Here is a 23,845-nt window from a genome sequence, read left to right as displayed (position 1 = left end):
TTTGAATGGCACCCATTCAGGCACAGAAACTTTACTTGGTACTTTGAGGTTGTCCACCCTAAGCTCTCAGTTCCCCACCCTGAGGGCCATTCCCCCAGGACCTTCCCTTCCAGGTACAGGCAGTGATCTTAGAGTAGCTCTTGGCCCTCAGACACTCACCTCTTTACTCCAGTCGCTAGTCAAGGTGATGAGGACACAGTGCCTTTGGCCCTTTCTTCCTATTCTGTCCAGCCTTTTCTCCTGCCATCTCCTCCTTCTTGCTTCTCTCCTCCTGTTCGTCTCGCCACCATGTTCCCTTCTCCATGACTCTGTGGGCTGAACCAACTCCTATGTGTTGCTTGGTCCTGCTGGTGAGCCCTGCATGGAGATTACCTGGGCATCTCAGAGGCAGCCTGGGGTAGAGAGGGCAGAGCACAGAGCCTGGTGCCAGGAGAGCAGACCTCCAGGCCCGCTCCTAGCTGTCCCTATGGCCTCCACGACTGCAGATACCACGGCCACTCTCTTCACATCCATAGGGAGAGGGTAGAAAGAGATGCCACCCAAAGCCTCTTCCTTCTCTTACTTTCTCACCCACCTGCCATGCACACATTGCCCCAGGCTGGCTTCTTGGGAACATTTGGTTAGAAACTAACAGTTGAATACTCTGTAATGACCTACATGGGAAAAGAATCTAAAAAAGACTGGATATGTGTATAGGTATAACTGATTCACTTTGTTGTACACCTGAAACTAATACAACATTATAATTCAACTATACTCCAATAAATATTAATTTAAAAAAAGAAGAGGCTTCCCTGGTGGCACAGTGGTTAAGAATCTGCCTGCCAATGCAGGGGACATGGGTTTGAGCCCTGGGCCGGGAAGATCCCACATGCTGCGGAGCAACTAAGTCCGTGTGCCACAACTACTGAGCCTGCGCTCTACAGCCCGCGAGCCACAACTACTGAGTCCACGTGCCACAACTACTGAAACCCGCACACCTACAGCCCATGCTCTGCAACAAGAGAAGCCACTCTAATGAGAAGCCCATGCACTGCGACAAAGAGTAACCCCTGCTCACCGCAACTAGAGAAAGCCCGCGTGCAGTAATGAAGACCCAATGCACCCAAAAATAAATTAAAATAAAGAAGAAGAAACTAACAGTTGGGAGTGGGAGAGGGTTCAGATAGCCCAAGGTGTCCTGGAATGATGTCCAGTGACATTCAGTATTTTACATCTTCCCTGTTGGTCTCTGCAGACTGTGTGACTATTGCAGCCGAGGGTGATGTCTGTGGGTGTTTTCTCAATGTCTGCAGATACTTGAACTGGCATCATCAAAGAAGTTTCACTAGACAAAAACGTGCGCTCAGTTCATATATGCTGAAACTGGTTTATGATTTTTTCTCAGGAGATTGAGGTTTTTTAATGTCACACATCAGAGAGCATCCTGTGGGCGTGACAGTGGTAGGCAGGATTTTTGTAGATTGTTCTGTGGAAGAACTTGCTCAGGGTGACAGTAGATCGTTCTGACTACAGTCAGCCTGTGGTCAAGTTTATGTTTACTCGAGTGAGCTATTCACTTCCTAGATTCTCTGCAGCCAACTTAAATATTTAACTCCACCTTGTTGAGTGAACAGTTGTTGCAGGCAAAAAAAAAAAAGCAGATTGGTGTTGAATATGACGTTTTAAAAAACAATATTTTGCATGCATACCATTGCATCCCTATACTGTCCCAGATAATTGAGACTTAAGGACAGATATTCATGACCTGTGAGGGTGCTCTAGACACACACTGCAGGGAAGATGCAAAAGATGAACACACAGCAGTCGAGCCAACGTCCGACACCCCTGGAAAAACAAAGCCAGAGTGTGAGGTTTTGGAGATGGCAGAGGCCAGATCCTTCATGTGACAACCAGGAAGAGTAGGACAGGGAGGAGATATGGCCCTCTGCCACAGCACTGCTAGTTGTCGGGCAGTAGAACTGTGACCACAAGGCCTCTGGACCCTCAGGCTGGGCTTCTTCCTGGACTCCTCCCAGATGATCAGATTCACAGAAAATCCACCACCTCGGCCAGAGGTTAAGACTGACGAAGCCTCAGGTGCACTGCTGTGGCTGGCGTGTGGAATCACGCTCGTGGCTTGCTGTGAATCACACCCTATTTGCTGAGACTACCGTAAGGCAGGAGGGAGCTGGCTTATCTGTGACTCAGTTTCCCCAAATACCAAGCAGAGGTCGAGGCTGTTGATGACTTAGGATTTTCCCACCACTGTGGCCCTGCTAAGGGGCTGGGAAAAGATGCCAAGAGGTAGGACAGCTGTCATTAGGGTTTGCCTCTCAGGGAGATTTCACTATGATTTGAACCACAGAAAAGATTTAGATTCCATAAATGACTTATGACCCCATTCACTTTCCGTGCCCATACTTACCTATTCCTTCCCTCGTTCTTAGTTCTGCTTTTGCCAATTAATCTCTTCGGTCCTTGCTGTCACTACCCTGGAGAGCCCGCTTATGCCTCTGCTCTGCCCTCCACTCCACTGTGGCTCTGGATCTCACCTAAGCTCCAGCTCCACATCCCAGCTCACACAGCAGGTCTGAACCCCACCTGTCTACGGTCTCTGTCCTCCCTCCTCAGCCTCAGAACCATGGGACAGTCCATGACTCTGTCCTGGGACTGCCACTCTAGAGCCAGTGCATCTGTGCCCCTGGCAGCATCTTTCAGAGTCACCCCTTTCCTCTGTTCCAGGACAGAGCACCTGGGCTTGGTCCACCGGGGGCATGTCTGATCTCCACTCTGCCAGGATCCAGCGTGTGACCTTGGGCAGGTCACTTTGACCTCTTTTAGCCCAGTGTCCTCTTCTGGCAAAAGAGGAAGAGAATTAGATTACTCCGGAGACCCATCCAGCACCTACACTCTGTGACTCTGTGCCTGGACATTGCCAACAAGCCTGCGATTCTAAACATGCTTGAGAATGAATCAGCCTGGTCTTCCAACTGCTTGTCTCTCTCCTTCGGGCTCAGCCAAATGAACCTTCTCAGAGCCCCATGTCCTACGTGTCCCTCCCTGGATAAGTTTCCAGCCCTAAGTCTCTCTATCCTTTGAAATAGGGAGATGACAGAAGTCCAGAAACCTGGACTTCTTGGTTTTTTGAGAGTGAAAGGGGGCACCATTAAAAATTAAGCTTGGGTGACAGGCATAAACCATGACCGTCCCAGGCAAACCCAGCCATCTGGTTAGCCTAGTTTTGAGTCAAGGCCAAAATCCCTTCCTCAATCAAATGGCTCTACCTTGCCTCTCAAGCTTTGCTCTCAGTGTTCGGTCTGGCTGTTCCCTGCCTGCCTCCCAGGATTGTCTCCTCTTAAAAATTGGGCCCTCTTTTCAGTGATGGAAATTAGTCATAAGACAGGCCCCTTGGTGCCAATCTGCATTCGGACCATCATTTTCTAAATCAAATAGAAATGATCACAGTTCCTCAGTCTGTTCTCTGGGGACTTTCTTACACAACTGGCAGCAGTCTCTCCAGTTTGGGTGTGAGACAGCAGCCCAGCAAGGACCCTCACTGGGACAAAAACATCCTGAGGTCGTCACCTGCTGGGTCTCCCTGCCTTCCTTGGAAAAGCAAGTAGGATGTTCTGGGGAAAGTGGCCATTCCTGATCCGTGCTGCTCCCCCCAGGCCAGGGCACAAGAGCTAGTTGAAGGAGCTTCTGCTGACCTGCCATAACTGGAGGGTTGGCTCAGAGCAAGGCTTTTCCACTCCAGGGATGCTGAGCGAGTGCCTGGAATGTTCCCCACACTGCAGCCCCCAGCGCGGTCCTCGCTTGGCCACTCTGCCTAAGTGCTCTGGCTGGAGGCACCATGTAAAGTTCAAGGTCAGCTTTTCTGTAGGTGAGATCCGATATCACACCACGTCGGCTATAGAAAATGGTAACAAGAGCCAAGCTGCCTGCTCAAGGATAAATAGAACCGCTTGAATCTGTCCTCCCCAGATCGCAGACCTTCGGCAGGGCTGTCACACCAGCAGCAGCAGTGATGGCCATTCTCCATCTGATTGGCAGAAGGGCAGACTGTCTGGGGCGAAGTGGATGATACCTTGGTCTGAGGACACAAGCAGGGCACTTTGAGTACCTGCTGTCTGTCCAGCTGGCACGCGCAGGGGCCCATCGGAGTGGATGGCACAGTTGCAGGGTGCTGGGGCCCAGGTCAAGAAAACCTACAGAGGCGATTCCCCAGGAAGGCTCCACTGACCGGAGGCTGGAGTGCTGCTGGAAGCTTCCTTAGCATTTCTTACCAACCGCCGAGTGTTCACACTGCCCCCAAATGCACAGGGGAAACTGGGCAGATATGGAGGGAAGGATGCCAGGCCTCCCTCCCACACATCCCCTCACCACTGTGGTCTGGCTAGATGGAGCTTTTTCTCTGTCTAATGATGTTCTAGGAAATCAGACACATGAGTCTTTCCTGAAACTCAAAGTCCCTGAGCGAGTGACATGGCCCAACCCTTCAGTCCCCCAGGTTTACAAAATACAACTTCTTCCCAGAAATGAGCCTTTTCTCCTAGCCTGGTGGAATCCTGGTCTGTTAGGGAGGAGGGTTTTCACGAGAAAATGATGACTTTACCTTAACATGGGACCCCGGCAGAGCCTTGAGGAGAAAGGGGATTTTCCACATGACCGCTGCAGTGATTCACCTCCCCTCGAAGGTTTAGAAACACCCCAGCAAGCTGCTTATCTAGTGTTCCTTAAGTTGTCGTTGTCACAAAGGTTCTTTCTGCTTGGCTTCTCCCCCAGTTTGCCTCACCCGCCTCACTCTCTCCGTGTGACTCGGCCCAGGGAGCAGCATTCCGTTTGGGGAATGGCCCACGCATCCTTGCAGGGCCTTTGTCTGTCTCTGTGCTTTAGAGAAGGCCTCTGCTCCCCCAGCCCCGACGCGGCGCTCACCACGGCAACCCCAGCCTAGGGGCAGGGCGTCTGCAGGGGACTGTCCCCACCTCACAAGCGGCTGGCAGAGGCAGTTGGAGCCTGTCAAGTGGGCGAGATGGGGTTTTTCCCTTTTTCCTGCATTCTAACTGCTCTTTCTTTCTTTTCTCAACATGTGTAGGTAGCAGCTGGTTTAAGCACCAAACCCAGCAACCAAAAGTTAATTGCAAGCACCTCCCACTGAGCGCAGGGAAAGCTGTGCTGTCCTCCTGTCTGTCGGTGGCCCTTTTCCTACCCGAGGACCCCATCGTGGCCCCTTGCCTTTGAGAGTGTCCTGGGCCCCAGGGCAGGAAGCAGGAGCGAGCATCCTGTGTGTGTACCACGCGTGCCTGCAGCCCCTGCTCAGGCGTCTGCAGCCAGTCACGGGCTCAGGCTTCCCACACAGAAGCAAAGGGTTCCTACCTGGGGCCTGACTGCATTTCCAAACCCAGCCCACCACGAATAGTGTCAGTCCCTGCTCCGAATTCCCGGAGCCCAGATCATTAAGGGTAGCGGGGTCTGCGGTGGTGAAACCCCATCCTTCTCCCCTGTTCTTTTCCCGCTACCTTCTCTGCTCCTTGCGAGCCAGAGCCACACAGAAAGAAGCGAGCGTGTGGCTGACAGTGTTCCAAGGCAGCTGTTCTACAATACTCACTGAGGGCCCGTTATGGACCAGGTGATGCTTATCTAGTACCTGGTTCGTTTGAAGACCATGTTTCGCGTTTTTTAGAATATATATATTTAATAAGGGAAAAGAGCTACAAGTGGCAAAGAAATCAAATTTCAGACGTAGTGTTACAGCCATAAATGGTTTTCCCTCATTCCTGTACCTCTGTGCCATTGAGGCCCTGGAATGCCTGCTTCCCTTCATTCCTGGTTCTCTCCCCACAAGTTCAAGCTCATGCCAAGGCTCTGCAGGGCTCATCTCAAACCACCCCCAACCCAAACCTCAATGACAGTTATCTCTCCTGATGAAACTTTAATTTTGGAAAGGAATCTTTGGTGCATAGGAGTAACTTTTTAACTCAAAGAAATAAATATCCAATGGTTGGAATTTCAGGCTCCCTGATAGGTCAACAGAAGGGTTATTTTGTTGACTGTCTTCACATACCTACCACAACCCCTCTTCAGAAACATCTGTGAGTGGCTATTATGTGCCAATCACTGGAGGTGCTAATATCAATAAGACCCTCACCCTCAATTCCCTGACTAATAGGTGAGACCCCAACAAGCAAGCACGTTGGAGTGGGTTACATGCTGAGATGGAGGAAATTGGGGGAGTTAACAAAGCACTCAGCTGGGGTGCCCAACTCAGCATGGGTTTAGAAAAGACTTGCCAGAGGAGCTGGCATTTGTGCTAAGTTTCTGCAGGAAATTAACCAACTGCGTGGGTTCCGCCGTGCTTACTGGTGGGGTCCGTGTGAGAAGTTGTGTTCTGAGTTTTCCAATTGTAGAGTGTTTCGGGTGCACTGATGCATGTCTTGCGAGCTGGCTGCCACAGTAGGAGACCTAGACAGCTGCCTCTTTAGGGGAGAGGTCTCCAGAAGCTTCCATTCTTGTTGGCCATGCACGTTTCAGGGGAGAGGTCTCCAGAAGCTTCCATTCTTGTTGGCCATGCACGTTTCCCCAGTGTGCTATAGCTATCTTGAAATTCCAGCATTGGCTTGGAAGGCTACCCTAACTTCCAGAGATTAATGTCAGTGTCGGGTATCTCTGAGAGGGAATGCAGCAGAAGCCATCATCAGCTAACAGTTGCCCTAGAATTGTTCTGTGAGCACAGTCTCCAGACCAGGGGCCAGAGATAGAGAGTGAGGCAAGGGGTAGGGGATTAGGAGAAGGGCAGAAGGATTTCCTGTCCTGCAGCGAGAGGGCATGCTTTGCTGTCTGACATTCTGTACTTTGCCCACCTCCTCCACAAAGCTCTCCTCACAGGGAAAATGGACCAATGGCTTTCCAGGCCAAGCGCCATCGTGTGCAAACTCTACACGTTCCTGATTACCTAAGAGGAGCATATGATCGCACGGACGAATGGAGCAGTGTGTGAAACATGACCCCTGCTCTGCCCTTGACACTTCTTTATCAAGCATCTAAATCGACATCTAAGTGGAGAACCAGCTGGAGAGCAGAAAGCCCATGTTCAGCACGGCAGCACGCTTCCCCAAGTGTGGAGATCATCACCCTCTGAGGATTCTTGGTCCTGCAAGCCTGTCCTGGGACATGTGCAAGAGGTTCTTGCCTGAACACTCTCCCCTCCATGTCTTCTGTGCACAGCTCAAGGGGCAGATTTCATTTCAGGCTGTTCTAGAAGACAGGGCCGAAAGTAAGCGAGGAAACCGCTGGAGACAAATTAAAAAATTGGAAGAATTTGGTGAAAGCCATCTGTAGGAAAATAAGAGCAAAATTTGACCCTAGGGAACTAGAGTTAGTGGGAGGAGAAAACAGGGCCAGGCCCCAAACTTGTCATTTTGCCATTTAAATAAAGAGGTCAAGATGCTGAAGTGCCCAGGAGAATTCTCTTGAGTGACTTACCCAGAATATGGAGAAATTCCATCAGGGCGTTTCAGTGCTATGAGTCTGGGCTACTAGACATTAACAGAATTACCAAGTGGCTTTTCCAGAACACAGTGAAGGGGACATTGGCACTAGAGTTATATGGGGGCTCATGCTGAATGGGGCTGAGAAAGGAGGCAAAGCTCAGCACTCACACCCAGGCAGCAGCCCCTGACTGCAGCCAAGCACCTTTGTGCCCTGATTGAAAACTGGAAATGTTATGAGACTTGATGATTTCTGCTCCCTGGACCTGCCCAACTCTTCCTCTTGCCCTTACTGAATTTTAGCTGATCTCTTTTGGGTTAATTTTGTATTCAAAACTCTACTGAAACACACACACAGACACATGCACACGCACACACACATGCACACGCGCACACACACACACACACGCACACGCACACACGCACACACACCATGGTTATCAACTTTGAGAGAGGAAAAAAGAAAAAAAATGAGTTAGCTCTACCCCCTTCCTCTCCTAGGGCCCAGCAAGATGCCTGGCACACAGTCAGCTCTCAAGAGGTAAGGAGGGGGAGGAGAAAGGGAGGAAGGAGGGAGAAACTTAGTTTTGGAATAAATGTCAGGAAAATGGCCAGCATGAAGGCACCAGTCACTTGATCGCTGCTTCTTCTCGGAGTCTCCTGATGGAATGTTTTTGCCTTCGGGAAAATCTTTCCATCTCTATCTCTTCTAGGACTGTGAAAAGGACAGAATGGGGATGAGACAACTTGATGTGTTCTTGAAACAGACATCATAAAAATGTTTTCATGAGTGACTACAAATGTGCTTGAAACAAAAGAATAGAAAGGCTCATCAAATAAATAGTCTCAGCAAAGAAATAGTAAATGCAAGCAACCAGATAGAAATATCAGAACTGAAAAATACGGGCTTCCCTGGTGGCGCAGTGGTTGAGAGTCCGCCTGCCAATGCAGGGCACACGGGTTCGTGCCCCGGTCCGGGAAGATCCCACATGCTGCTGAGCGGCTGGGCCCGTGAGCCATGGCCGCTGAGCCTGCGCGTCCGGAGCCTGTGCTCCGCAACGGGAGAGGCCCCAACAGTGAGAGGCCCACCTACCACAAAAAACAAAAACAAAAACTACAAAATGCTGATCCTCAACAGAATACTAGAGGCTGAGTTGAGTTGCATATTAAAAGGATTATACACTATGGCCAAGTGGGATTTATTCCTGGAATACAAGGATGGTTCAACAAACAAAAAAATTATCTATGTAATATATCACATTAACAGAATGAAGAAAAAAACACATGATCGTCTCGATGCATTAGAAGCATTTGACAAAATTCAGCATCCTTTCATGATAAAAACACTCAGGAAACTATGTCAATATTATAAAGCCATATATGAAAAAACTCACAACATTATACTCAATGGTGAAAAAGTGAAAGCTTTTCCTTTGTCAGGAACAAGACAAAGATGTCTGCTTTCACCACTTCTATTCAACACAATACTGGAAGTCCTAGCCAGAGTAATTCGGCAAGAAAAAGAAATAAAAGGCATCCAAATTGGAAAGGAAGAAGTAAAATTATCTCTATTCACAGATGATATGATCTTATATGTAGAAAACCCTAAAGATTACACAAACATCACACATACACACACTGTTAGAATGAATAATTCAACAAAGTTGCAGGATACAAAAATCAACATGCAGATATCAGTTGCATTTCTATACATCAACAGTAAACAATCCAAAAAGGAAATGAAGGAAGCAATTCAATTTATAATAGCATCAAAAAGAATTAAGTACTTAGGAATTAACAAAGGAGGTGAAAAACTTTCAGCAAAAATATTGCTAAAAGAAATTAAGGAAGATATAAATGGAAAGAAATTCTGTGTTCATGGATTGAAAGACTTAATATTTTTAAGATGTCAGTATTACCTAAAGCTATCTACAGATTCAGGGCAATCTGTCAAAATTGCATGACTTGTTTTGCAGAAATAGAAAAACTCATTGTAAAATTCATATGGCATCACAAGGGACCCTGAATAGCCAAAGCAATTTTGAAAAAGAAGAAAAAAGTCAGAGGTCTCACACTTCCTGATTTGAAAATTTACAAGTCTACAGTAATCAAAATAGGGTGGTACTGGCATAAAGACAGACATATAGACCAATGTAGAAATAAACCCTTGCATATTTGGTCAAATGATTTTTGACGAGAGTACCAAGATCATTCAATGGGGAAACGATAGTGTTTTCAACAAATGGTACAGGGAAAACTAGATATCCACATGCAAAAGAATGAAATTGGACCGTTATCTAACATGATATACAGAATAGACCAAAGACTTAAATGTCAGAGCTAAAACTGTGAAACTCTCAGAAGAAAACGAGAAAAGCCTCATCACATTGGATTTGCAATATTTCTTGGATATGACATCAAAGGCATAAACAACAACAAACAACTATACATGTTGAAATTCATTAAAGTTTAAAACTTTTGTGCATCAAATGACACTGTCAACACAGTAAAAAAGCAACAAAGTATTTACAAATCACATACAGGTAAAAGACTAATATCCAGAATCTCTATATAGAGAACTCAAAATTTAACAAGAAAAATCCAAACAACCAGGTTAAAAATGGGCGAAGTGCTTGAATAAACATTTCTCCAAAGATCTACGGATGGGCAATAAGCATATGAAAAGATGCTCAACATCACTAATCATTAGGGAAATACAAATCAATACCACAACGAGATAGTACTTCACACCCATTAGGATAGCTGCTATCAAAACAACAACGACAAAACCCAAAATAACAAGTGTTGGCAAGGATGTGGGGAAATTGGAACCCTTGTGCACTGTTGGTGAGAATGCAAAACGGAGCAGCCGCTATGGTAAATAGTATGGCGATTCCTCAAAATATTAACCATAGAATTACCGTATGATCCAGCAACTTCACTTCTGAGCATATATCCAAAGAATTGAAAACAGTGGCTTGAATGGGTGATAGTACACCCATGTTCATAGCAGCACTAATCACAACGGCCAAAATGTGGAAGCACCCCAAGTGTCCATTGATGGAATGAATAAACAAACAATATGGTATATATACATGCAATAGAATATTATTCAGCCTTAAAAAGGGAAGGGAATTCTGACCCAGGCTACTACATGGAGGAAACTTGAACACATCACGCTAAGTGAAATGAACTAGTCACAAGAGGACATATACTGTATGGATCCATTTATATGAGATACCTAGAGTAGTCATATTCAGAGAGACAGGTAGAATGGTCCCTTTCCAGGGACCAAGGAAAAGGGAGAATGAGAAGTTATTATTTCATGGATTCAGAATTTCAGTTTTGCAAGATGAAAAAAGTTCTGGATGTGAATGGTGGTGATGGTTGCACAGCCAATGACAGACGAGGAACTGGGAGTGGGAAGAAGTGGGATCAATGCTGGGTTAAAACAAATCAGAGAGAAGAACCTGGCTGAATGCCTTTCCACAAGTTTCCCAAACTGTCTATGCGAAGTACAGTTGGCCCTCCATACCCACAGATTCCACATCCACAGATTCAATCAATCACTGATCAAAAATATTCAGAAGGAAAATCCAGAAAGTTGCAAAAAGCAGAACTTGAATTTGCTGCACACTGGCGATGATTTCCATAGCATTTGCCTTATATTTACAACTATTTATTGCCGCATAGCATTTACATTATATTAGGTATTATAAGTAATCTAGGCATGATTTAAAGTATATGGGAGGATGTGCATAGGTTTTATGCAAGTACTACTCAATTTTATATAAGAGACTTGAGCATCTGTGGATTTTGGTATCCTCTGGGGGTCCTGGAACCAACCCCCCTACAGATACCAAGGGAGGGCTGTAGGAGTATGGTTCTGAGCCAGTCTATGTAGTGGATTGTGTAAGAAGTCTCAGAGGGAATAGCTTCTTCTCTGCCTGCAAAGCTGTACTTTCTGAATTTTCCCATTCCCACTGGCCATGTAACAGACAGTGCACTGCAACACTGCAAAGTAGTAGAGAGTTGGTTTGCCTGAGTGTGGCAATCACAGGAAAGCTTGGATTCTGCAGCCAGCTGTGTGACCCCCAAATATCCGTCTACCCTTACGGTTGAGAAGCAGCAGAGTTCCAGCCTCCCCTCTGCCCAAGCACACGCAGCATGCTGGCAAAATGATATCTCAGGGTTACCTTCTCTAGAGATTTCCCTTGGCATCTGCAAAGGCAAAGATAGAGGTATGGCTAGGCTTCTCCAACGAGGCATAAAATAGAATGTGCTTTGGGTCTGGCTGGCTCTCTCACCCCTAACCCTAGCAGATGCTCTGCCTTTGATCCACTGTGATACCAGCACATGGCCCACCATCACTTTACTCAAGTGGTTCCTCTGCTGAAAGTGGTGATGGACAGAGAGCCATCCCAGGCTCTTCAGCGTCCAGAGACTCCGAAAGAAAAGATCACCTTTATCCTTAACCCCTCCTCTGCTAGAGCCCTCTGGGCTCTACCAGAATCCAGCTGCCACTGCTTGTCACCTTTCTCAAGAAGAGAGGCTTTTAAGACACAAGAAATATCGAGCAGGTTGGATTAAAAAAAAAATTAACATCTTCAGGCAGTTTAGAAGAAAAAGAGACTTTGATCTGAACAGCTTCCTTGGGTGATCAAAGCTGTACTTTCTGAACTGATTACCCCCCCCACCCTCAACCTTTTTCCAGTGTAATATAAATAAGGCTTCCTCACCTGTGGAAGCTGATGAGCTCACACCTGGGGCTGATGGCGTGGAGGAGACTCGACAGGTGAACTATACGGATTCAAGATGGGCATTGTTCCATTCTGGTCCAATTTCTAATCACTTTTCCATTGCAAGGAATGCCCTTAGAAATTGCAAAACTAATATTTTTTTGCTGAGGCTGGCAGAAATTCCTTAACTAAGAGACAGTACCACTGCCCATCAATTTTACAAGGCAGTAATGCAGATCCCAAGAGGCTAAAAGTCTGAGGCAGAAGGCAGAGCACTTCATCACAGTGAGAGAACTAGGTTGTTGCTGGGGGAAACTGTTCTGAAATCACGCTGGTATTACCATGAATTAATAAGCTTTTTCATCTTCTCTGACACTAGAGGTCCAACTCAGTCCTTTTGCTGCATCTCTTTGCTTATTATGCGGTTCAGGCCATGGATACAGGCTGCCTACTTGGCATAAATTGCAGGCAACCTCCCTTCTTTCTCTTGTTGGTCCCAGTGAGCTTATGTTCCTGAGGGAACCAAGGGTCTCAGTTCTACAAATGCACACACCAAGCCCTGATACTGGGCTAGGCGCTGCAGAAATTCCAAGATGCATGAGCCACAGTTCCTGCCTTCCTGATCACATTGTGGTCAGGGAGAAAGTCACATGGGCAAATAATTACACCAACAGGCAGAATGTGTAATAAGGAAAAACACACTGCTGTGAGAACCCAGGAAGGGAAGGGGTGACTTTCAAAGGGAAGAGATCAGGCAGGGGTCCTTGGACAAAATTTCAGTACAGGGAACCATTAGAGAATATAGCCATTTCAGCTTGGAGTTTGCCATAACAAAGAGAAAGAGATCTGGACATAAAAGATGATATATTTAAATTATTATACAGCAAAATGACCTTGTTTAGGGCTGTATAGTTCTATGAATTTCAACACGTGTAGAATTGTGTAAGTACCACCACAGACTGGATACAGAACAGTTTAACCATCCTAAAATAATCCTTTATGGTATGGCTTTATAATTATGCTTTATGGTATGGCTTTATAATTATCCTCTTCCCCTTCTGATAAACGCTGGCAACCAATGATGTGTTGTCTATCACTATAGTTGTGTCATTTTGAGGATATACTGTCATTGGAATCATATAATACGTAACCTTTTGATATTGACTTCCTTCACTCAGTATTTGAGGTTCAGCTGAGTCATTGCATGCATCCACAGTTATACATTTTCATTGCTGAGGGTAGTATTCCATTGTATGGATGCACCCCAATTTAATCACTCACCCAGTGAAAGGCATTTGAGTTGTTCTCAGTTTTTGAAGATTATGAGTAGAGATGCTATATATATACATATACAAGTTATTATGTAAACAATTTTTCTTAACTCTAGACCGAATTTCTCAATCTTGACAATATTGACATTTTGGGTCAGTACTTCTTTGTTGTGGGAGTGCTGTCCTGTACTTCGTAGGGTGTTTAGCGATATCCCCGGCCTCTAGTTACTAGATGTCAGTAGAACTTCTCCAGTTACGACACCAAAAAGTCTTCAGTAATTGCCAAATGTCTCTTGGGGGACAAAGGTCATTCTTAGCTGAGAGCCACTGCTCTAGGGTAGATGCTTAGGAGTGGATTTTCTGGGTCATATAGTAAACGTACATTTAGCTTTGTAAAGCTACTACATTCCCAATGTATGAGAGATCCAGTTGCTCAGCATCCTCAGCAACACTTGGTATTGTCTGTATTTTTTTTTTGGCCATTCCAATAGGGATATAGGAATATAACATCTGGTTTTAATTTGCGTTTCCTAATGATGTTGAAATCCTTTGATGTGCCTTTTTGCCATCTGTATATCCTCTTCAGTGAAGTCTGTTCAAATCTTTTGCCCATTTTAAAATCAGATAATTTTTCCTACTGTTGAGTTTTGAGAGTTCTTTATAAATTCTGGGTACAAGTTCTTTGTTGGATGTGTGATTCACAAATGTTTTTCCCAGTTTGTGGCATGTCTTTTCATTCTCTTAAAGTCCTTTGCAAAACAAAATTTTTTTTTATTTTGATGAAGTCCAGTTTATCAACTTTCCTATATTATAGATTGTGCTTTTGGTGTCATAGCTAATAATATATGCTTAACCCCAGGTCATGAAGATTTTCTCCCATATCTTTTTCTAGAAGTTTTAGGGTTCTATGTTTTACATTTAGATCTATGATTCATTTCGAACCAATCTGTGTATAAGGTGTGAGGTTTAGGTCAATGTTATTTATCTTTTGACTGTTGCTATCCAATTGTTTCTGCATCATTTGTTGAAAAGACTGTCCTTCTTCCATCCAATTCCTTCTGCATCTTTATCAAACTCATTCACACATATTTGCATGGGTCTGTTTCTGGGTTCTCTATTTTGTTCCATTGATCTATGTGTCTGTCCCTTGACAAAGCCATGCTATCTTGAATACTGTAACTTTATAGCAAGTCTTAAAATCAAATAGAGTAATTCCTCCAGCTTTTTTCTTCTTTTGCAAGTTGTTTTAGCCATTCTAGTTTCTTTGATTTTTCATATAAATTTTAGAATTAGCTTGTCTCTATCAACAGCAAAAAATCTGCTGAGATATTTATTGGAATTATGTAAAATCTATGGATCAATTCGGGGAGAATTGACAAATGTACTATGTTGACCTTGCCAATCCACTTTATTAGTTCTTCCTTAATTTCTTTCATCAGCATTTCCAGTTTTTAGCATAAAGATAATATACATGTTTTTGTAAACGTATACCTAAATATTTCATTTTAGGGGGAGCTACTGTAAAGGATAGATTGTTTTAAATATTGGTTTCTAATGGTACATTGTTAATATCTAGAAATACAATTGACATGTTGTATGTCGACCTTGTATCCTATGATTTTGCTAAGGTCACTATTAACTCTAGAGGTTTTGAGTTTTTTGGCAGATTTCTTGTGTTTTTTTTAATGTAAACAATCATGTTGTCTGTGAATAAGGACAGTCTTATTTTTTACTTTCTCTTATATGTTGAATTAGTTTCCTATGGCTGCTATAGCAAATTACAACAAACTTGGTGGATTGTAACAACAGAAATTTATTCTCTCGTAGTTCTGGAGGCTGGAAGTCTGAAATCGTATCACTGGGCCAAAATCAAGCTGTCAGCAGGATTGCACTGTCCTTAGAGGCTGTAGAGGAGAGTTCATTCCTTGCTTCTTCCAGCCTCTAGTGGCTTCTGGCATTCCTTGACCTGTGGCCACCTCACTCTAATATCTGTCTCTGTGGTCACATTGCTTCCTTCTCTTCTGTCTATGGACCCTCTCTCTGTCTGCCTTTTATAAAGATACATGTGATTGTATTTAGGGCCCACCCAGTTAATCCAGAATTGTCTCTTCATTTTGTGAATCTTAACTTGTTCACACACACAGAGATTCTTTTTCCTTAGGATGTTTGCAGATTCCAGGAATTAGGACCTGATATCATTTGGTGGCCATTATTCATTCTATAGCACATACCTTCTTTGGGGTTGTCTGAGCATTCTCCAGGATTTCATTTTGAATTATCATTATCTCTTTGTATAGTTTTTTTCTTTTTTGTTGATGCTTTAGGGATTACAATATATGACTGCACTTTTACAGTCTGCTTAAAATAAATATTTTACCTCTTCAAGTGGAATGAAGAAACCTTACCATCATAGAGTTCCTTTTGCCCTCTCTCCTCCGTGTATCATAGGCATTTTATAAGTAATCTCCGTACATAGGAAACCACATCAGACAATATTATGTTTTGTTTTCAGTCATTACACACATTTTAAAAGAATTCAAGAGAAGACAAGTCTATCATATTTACCCAGATAGTAACCATTTCTACTGCTCTTCCTCCATTCCTGATGTTCTAAGTTTCCTTTTAGTATAATTTTTCTTCTGACTGAAACACTCTTTTTTTTTTTTTTTTTTTTTTTTTTTTTTGCGCCGTACGCGGTCCTCTCACTGTTGTGGCCTCTCCCGTTGCGGAGCACAGGCTCTGGACGCGCAGGCCCAGCGGCCATGGCTCACGGGCCCAGCTGCTCCGCGGCATGTGGGATCTTCCCGGACCGGGACACGAACCCGTGTCCTCTGCATCGGCAGGCACACTCTCAACCACTGCGCCATCAGGGAAGCCCCTGAAACACTCTTAACAATTCTTTTAGAGCAGTCTGCTGGTAACAATTCCTCCCAGTTTTTCTTCATCTTTACAATATCTTTATTTCATCTTCACTCCTGAAGGATATTTTTACTCAATGTAGAATCCTGGGTTGATACTTTTTAAGTGCTTAAAAAATGTTATTCCACTTCTTTGTAGCCTCCATGGTTTCTGATAAGAAACTCAGTCATTCACATCATTGTTCTCCTAGAGGTAATGCACCATTTTTTCTCTGGCTGCTTTCAAGGTTTTTTCTTTGTTTTAGTTTCAAGGTGTTTGATTATGATGTGCCTGGGCATGGATTTCTTGGTGTTTATTGTGTTTGGGGTTCACCAAGCTTCTGAAACCTGCATATTTCTGGGGGTTTTCCCCAAATTTGAGGACTTGTTCAGCCATTAAGTTGTCAAGTACTTCTCCAGCCCTGCATTCTTCCTTTTCTCCTTCCGGGACTCTAGTGACATGAGGTTAGTTCTTTTGTCATAGTCCCACAGGTCCCTGAGGCTCTGTTCTTTTTTTCGGTCTATTTTCTCTCTATTGTTCAAATAATTTGTTATTCTGTCTTCCAGCTCACTGACTCTCCTCTGTTTCCCCTATTCTGATGTTAAGCCCATTTTTATTTTGATCATTGTAATTTTTACTTCTAAAATTTCCATTTGATTCTCCTTTATATCTTCTATTTCTGTGCTGAAACATTACTTTACCATTTGTTTCAAGAGGGTTTGTGATCACTTGTTGAAAATTTTTTATAATAGCTGTTTTAAGGCTTTTGCTAGATAATTCCAACATCTGTGTCATTTTTCTATTGGTGTCTGTTGATTATCTTTTCCTGAGCAAGTTACATTTCCCTTGTCCTTCACTTGCCGAACTTTAAAAAATTATTTCCTGGACATTTTGATATTTGCACCTCACAGCTTGCAGAATCTTAGTTCCCCGACCAGGGATGGAACCTGGACCCTCGGCAGTGAAAGCGCCGAGTCCTAACCCCTGGACCACCAGAGACTTCCCCATTTCCTAGACATTTTGAATATTATGTTATGAGATCCTGGGTCTTGTTTAAATCCCATCGAGAACGTTAATATTTTTGTTTTAGCAATGAATGTATCTGGTTGTTTGGGCTGCAAGTTGCAACTCACCTTCTGTTCACTGTGGTTTCAATGTCAGTTTAGTCTTCAGAGCCTTTGCTGTACTATTCTGTTCTGTCCCACGTATGCACCACACAGTGGCCAGTCTGGCACCTGCATTTTCATCTGTTTGCTAGTTCGGTTCTCAAAGTGTTTTGTGTACTGATGTGTGTTAGATCCGTGTATGTACACCTGGGGTTGAGCCCAGAAGTTCATAAACAACTTTATGGGCTTACTTTCCCAAGCCCCCCGACTCCATGACCTCCTCGGTACTCTCTGGTTCCCCAGGGCTCCCTTTTCTATCCTCCTTCCAGAATCTGGGGTTTATTTATCTTGGTCTGATGCACGCCCGTCTCCAGGGACAAGCAGCTTGAAGACTAGGAAAAAAAACTAAACTCATCACCTGTTTGGTGGTACTTTGAATTTTAGTCTTCTTCCCAAATCTGCCTACTATCAATATTTATTTTTCAGTTCCTCAAATAGCTTCTCCATTTACTCTGTCCAGGAGTCATGGCTACATTCAGGATTATTGTGAAGACTAAACGAGGTGAATGTAAAATACCTTGCAGTGCCTGGCACATAGTAGGTGATTAAAAAATATTGGTTATTATGATTCTATGGGCAGAGATTTCATAGGGGCACATGGGCTTGAGAGTAAGAAAAACAGTAAACTATTACTCTGACAATACAGTAGATACCAAAAAAAGGTGTAATTTGGGACACATTTAAAGAAACCAAGATAAGTGTAGAGAGGACTCTCTGATGGCCATAAGTCTAAGGAAGCTATATAAATGAGAAGCATGGTGATGGGGGGAGACGCTTGTCCAGGGATAAATACAAAAGGGTAGCATTTAGTAAATGTCAGGACGGTCAAATCCCACCATAATGTGAGGCTTGACAAATAATCTGATGAAGATTTAAAAGGCTATTTTTAGCTACGCTCAGAGTTTGAAGAGACAGACACCTGGTCTGGGGAAGAAAGCTTTGATGTTAATAAATGCAAACAGAGCGCAGACATACTTGTCTCCTAGAATGTCCCCATCTTCTCTCTGAATTGGGAAGGACACAGTTGTAAGACATTTGAAACCAAGGAGGACAAAAGAGATGTCAGGAAACTGTAAATGAGCAAATGTCCACGTTAAAAAAAAGAAAGAAAGAAAGGAAAATAGATTGGGGAAACTATAAAATTTATAAATCCAAGTTAAAATGCTAGAAAAGGCTATTCAAAATAGTTTATGAGTGATTAGAAAAAGATGGTCACTAGGAGTGTGGTCTGTGCTCACTGTGGCTAAGCCTTGCTAAACTAATCTTATTTCCTTTCTTAATCAGGTTGCTAGAAAACAAAATCTGGGGAAGTTGAGGTATCTTGATTTTTTTTTTTTTTTCCTGCGGTACGCAGGCCTCTCCCTGCTGTGGCCTCTCCCATTGCAGAGCACAGGCTCCAGACATGCAGGCTCAGCGGCCATGGCTCACGGGCCCAGCCGCTCCGCAGCATGTGGGACCCTCCCAGACTGGGGCACGAACCCACGTCCCCTGCGTCGGCAGGCGGACCCTCAACCACTGCGCCACCAGGGAAGCCCGATGTATCTTGATTTTGCACAGCACTTTCCAGACTCTTAGGCTATCCTTATGTACAAGCTAGAGAAATATGAGTTAGATGAGAGTCTGTTAAATAGATTCTCAAATACTTGATTGAAAAGATATAGACCTATCAGTTGAGTTCTATGATATAAAGACAAAGATGGGACTGACAAATCTGTAAATGACATAAACACATGAGGTGATTGAATCAATATTCATAGAGATTTGGGGGACTTAAGGTAAGTCATATCACCAAGATGATACTTTAAGAGAATAAATTTAAAATCATCCCTTTAGGGATGTATGTATGTATGTATGGGTTGGTTGAAAACGGTTCATAGGAGAAAAGGCATAGTAGGAGTGTTAACTGAGCAAACATTTGATGTAAACCAAATTGCATGGTATTCTTTCACTCATTTCTTCAAAAAACGTGTGACTGTCATAAAAGCAAATTCCATCTTCCTTTGCTTGTAAAAGTATAGAGTCCCAAACCAGGACAGCGATGGTGCTACTGACACTACAGCGACGAGAAAACATCTGGACACTGTGTTCAGTCCCGTGAGACACCTTGAAGGAGAGAATTAAGCATTTAGAAGAGGCCACCAGGTCCAAAGTGGCACAAGAGCCGGAAGCTGCGTTGTGAGAAAATGGCAGTCTGTGAAGGCTGATCCTCTGAAGAAAGAACGCCTAAGCAGAGATGTGAAACTTATCTTTAAATTGTTAAGGCTGTTATCTGGATACTTTGATGCACTCCTGCTTTGCTCCTTAGGCAGCAGAAGTTACAGGATTAATAGCTATGAGGTATACAGGAAATTGGATGTCAGCCAATCTCTTACAGTGTATCAGCTTTTTTCCCAGACCCTGGGCATACAGAGATGAGCAGGACAAGATCCCTTTCCGACAGAGTTAACAATCCATAAATTCATCTTCCACATAGGCAAGTGGTTCAGTATGCAATGGTTCTTCCAACAGTGGGTTGGAGAACTGGATGCCTCCTAATGCACTGAGTTCCCATCTCTGAAACATAAAAGGAAACACATTCAGGTTCCGTTTGAGGACCTGAGGCTGGGCTGATGGTATCTGGACCTCCAGGTGGTGTTCTGGTCACCACCAAGATCCAGGACGCCTGTTTCCCAGGACAAGAAAAGAGGGTAGCCAAAGGAGAGTCCGAACTGTGTTCAAGGAGAAAAGAAAGAGTTCAAAGGCAGAAAAGTGGCCCTGAGCATCAGATACACAAGAGCCACAGACTGTCAGCAGGAGGACAAGTCAGGAGTCAACAGAAGGGCAGAGCAGACATAGGCAGTGCAGTGTGACACTGGCCCTCTGGGATGAAACGTGGGAATGGTGTCAGCAGTCGGGGCTGTGTGGGACCAGGTGAACTTGAATTTGAGATAGGACTGGACTAAGGCTGGATGACCACCTTGTTGGGGGTGTTAGAGATGGGATTTTTCCAGACATCCTCCCTTTGCTTTTCCAGCTCTACTCTCCACCCTTCTCCACCCTGCTCTGGGCCCAGGAAATTGATCTACGTAACTTGCATCAGAGGAATTCTTGCCCTCTGGATCCAGTTAGGTTCTGAGAACAGGAAGCCCCAGCTAGAGACTGGAGATGGGGAGGAGAATGAGGTTGGGATATCCCTGCCCCCTGCCTGCCTTCTTATGGGATCACCTTGGGGTTTCTGTGTTCCTTGGCTGAAGGTCACAGCTCCTCTAAGGGGACCGTGTCAACATAGCTTTCTCTTCCAGGATCGACATAGCTCTCTTTCCTCCAAACCTAGAGATGATAACAATTGAACTTTGCCTCACAATAATATGGAAAGGGGGGAACGGGTGGGAGTAGAGATAAAACAAGATTGGCTATGAGTTGACAGCTATTAAAGCTGGATGATATAGACTTGGAGGTACCTTATACTATTATCTCTGTTTGTATAATTTTGGAATTATTAAATATGAAATGCTAAAGAATAGTTAACTTAAAAGTTACTTGTTCATTGTAAAGACTTCTGAAATTCTCATTTAACAATTCTACATTTACCTCATTTTTATTTAAGTCCTTCATAGAAATATGACACTTTTACTAATACCTTGAAATGCTCAAATAAAAAGCACTACTAAACAGTAATTAAATGCATTGCATCATTACCTTTTATAGTTGCTATAGGCAATTTGAGTGTATTTTTTTTGCATTATAGAAAAAAATTACTTGTTAATACAGGAATACTCATCTATTATTGCTGGATGCCACTGATGTCATGACGGAGGTCTGCGTGTCGGTTTCAGAAACGTGATAGGAAAAACGTATTGAAACAAAATGCAAATGAGGAATGCTATTTTTATGAAAGTCTAATCAAACCATGCTCAATGGAAAATATCAAGATGATATTATTCAGAATGGGCATTTAGAATATTCTTTCATGGGCTTCCCTGGTGGCGCAGTGGTTGAGAGTCCGCCTGCCGACGTGGGGTACGCGGGTTCATGCCCCGGTCCGGGAAGATCCCACACGCCGCAGAGCGGCTGGGCCCGTGAGCCATGGCCACTGAGCCTGCGCGTCCGGAGCCTCTGCTCCGCAATGCGAGAGGCCACAAAAGTGAGAGGCCCACGTACTGCAAAAAAAAAAAAAAAAAAAAAAAAAAAAGAATATTCTTTCATGAATCAAGAAAGAAAGCAAACAGAAATATTACATTTATTTTTTAAAATATATTATGATTGGACTTTGATTCTAAGTAACCTGGGGTGGGGAAGAATTAGATGAGATTGTAGATGAAGCAAGACTGGCTGTGAGTTAATATCTGTTGAACTGGGGGGATGGAGACATGGAAGTTGGTTATACTATTTTTTCTAATTTTATATATGCTTTAAATTTCTCCATAGAGTGGTTTCAAAATATAAAACATATACTGCATGTGCAAAATGTGACCATTTTCAGACTTAGAGAACAAACTTATGGTTACCAGGGGGAAAGCAGGGGGAGGGGTAGATTGAGAGTTTGAGATTGACATGTACACCCTACTATATTTAAAATAGATAACCAACAAAGACCTACTGTATAGCACAGAAACCTTGGCTCAATATTTTGTAATAACCTAAATGGGAAAAGAATTTGAAAAAGAACAGAAACTTGTATGGGTATAACTGAATCACTGCTGTACACCTGTAACTAACACATCATTGTTAATCAACTATACTCCAATATAAAATAAAAATTAAAAAAAACAAAATATGACCATTTACAGTAAGTATGTATTAACTTTTATGATCTTATGAAATGTAATATTACGCTATTTCTCATTCGCCTCCTTAGATTCTGCGTTTTCTAACATATTTTTCCATTTCTCTCCTCTTCCCCCACCCCTTAGTTTTGTCTGCTATATGGAACCAAACTGGTGTTCCAGGAGCGAGCCTGGTATCTAGAACATAAATATTTGACTCCGCTGGCCAGCATGAAGATTAGGCGTTAGGTAAGAATCCCTGGGGTGCAGAAGAAACCCTTCGTGCCTCAGCTGTCGGCTCTTTGCTTTCTTAGAAAACAGTCCTGCCAATCTTTTATCGGTTTCCACTCACAGATTTTTGCGCCTCTGAGACTTCACATACATGGTTTCATTGCCTACTGTGATCGTATTACACTTCAGAGTTTAAGTGACAGGGAAGTGATTCACCGTGTATGAACTTCTCACATGTAAAGGACAGGAAGAAATCAAAAGTGCTGGCAAAAACAAAAAAGAGGTATGAAGTGATTTTCATTTTCTTACTTCTTACAAAAGCCTATTAACTCATTCTTTATATTTAGAAAAAAGGCCTGGTGGTATTTTTGTCAGTGGTTGCAATGGGAATTCAGTGTGACAGCCACAGAGCACCTGAAAATGAGGATAGAGCCAGTGAATCATCACCATATTGCTGCTTTAGAAAAAGACTGTTAAACAGCATAATCATCTATACAACACATTTTCTGGGTTCCCTCTCTCTTCCAGGCCCCCTGTTAGATGCTGAAACACAGACAGGTATACCCTCAGTCTCTGCATTCAAGGGAGCTCATTATAGCTGGGGACACGAAACTGCCTTCAAATAACACAACAACACGAGGGAGTGGACCTTTCCAATGAACTTGGCCACAAGAATAAGTTCAGAGGACAGAGGTCACTTTGGAATTAATGGCATTCTTTGCTAGACCTGGAAGAGGGGAAGATTCAAAGTGGAGGCGGTGGTTTAACTGAGGAGGGGGAAATGCAGGTGAGCCTTCAGATGGGGTTGGTGAAGTGAGCAAAATCATAGAAATGGGAGTACTTGGGGCAGACATGTTAAGAAACAGTGAAAAGACCAGTTTGGTTGAAGTCTTAACTGATAGACAAACCTGGAGAAGCCTGCCGGAGCAAAACTATAATCGGCTGGGAAGAACCTTGAAGAATCGTTTTCCTTCTTAGGAGGCAGCAATTATGACAAAAAGCATGTATAAAAATACTTTAGTTATCTATTGCTATGTAACAAAAAAACGCCAAAACTTAGTGGCTTAAAGCAACAACCATTTCTCATTTCTCATGACTCTGCAGTCTGGACAGGGCTCCACTAGATGGTTCTTCTGCCCCACATGGCGTCCGCTGGGGCTGAGTGCTCAAGATGTCCTAGATGTGTACTAGTCACTGTCCTTGGAAAATGATTTGTAAGATTAATATGAAGGGCAAATTGAAGGTATCTTCTTCCCCTTGCAAGGCGTCTGAAGGGACTCTTAGCTTGAGACCCACCCTAAACCAAATTGAGGTTTTCTGGAAACT

The 23,845-nt window shown here is 43.7% G+C and overlaps 1 protein-coding gene across 1 annotated transcript in view; it reads left to right on the top strand.

Moving 5' to 3' along the window:
- The window catches only part of ACOXL (acyl-CoA oxidase like), a 315,604-nt gene extending 292,467 nt beyond the window's left edge, over positions 1-23,137 (top strand). Inside the window, 1 exon segment of the mRNA XM_032653453.1 lies at positions 22,436-23,137. Coding sequence (XP_032509344.1) covers positions 22,436-22,537 — 102 coding nt within the window. The 3' untranslated portion in view covers positions 22,538-23,137.
- Positions 23,138-23,845: the final 708 nt, after the last annotated feature.

This window comes from Phocoena sinus, chromosome 13 (genome assembly GCF_008692025.1).
Source record: "Phocoena sinus isolate mPhoSin1 chromosome 13, mPhoSin1.pri, whole genome shotgun sequence".
Classification (NCBI taxonomy): Eukaryota; Metazoa; Chordata; class Mammalia; order Artiodactyla; family Phocoenidae; genus Phocoena; species Phocoena sinus.
Note: the sequence above shows the minus strand (reverse complement) of the source record. Positions and strands in the feature narration are given on the sequence as shown.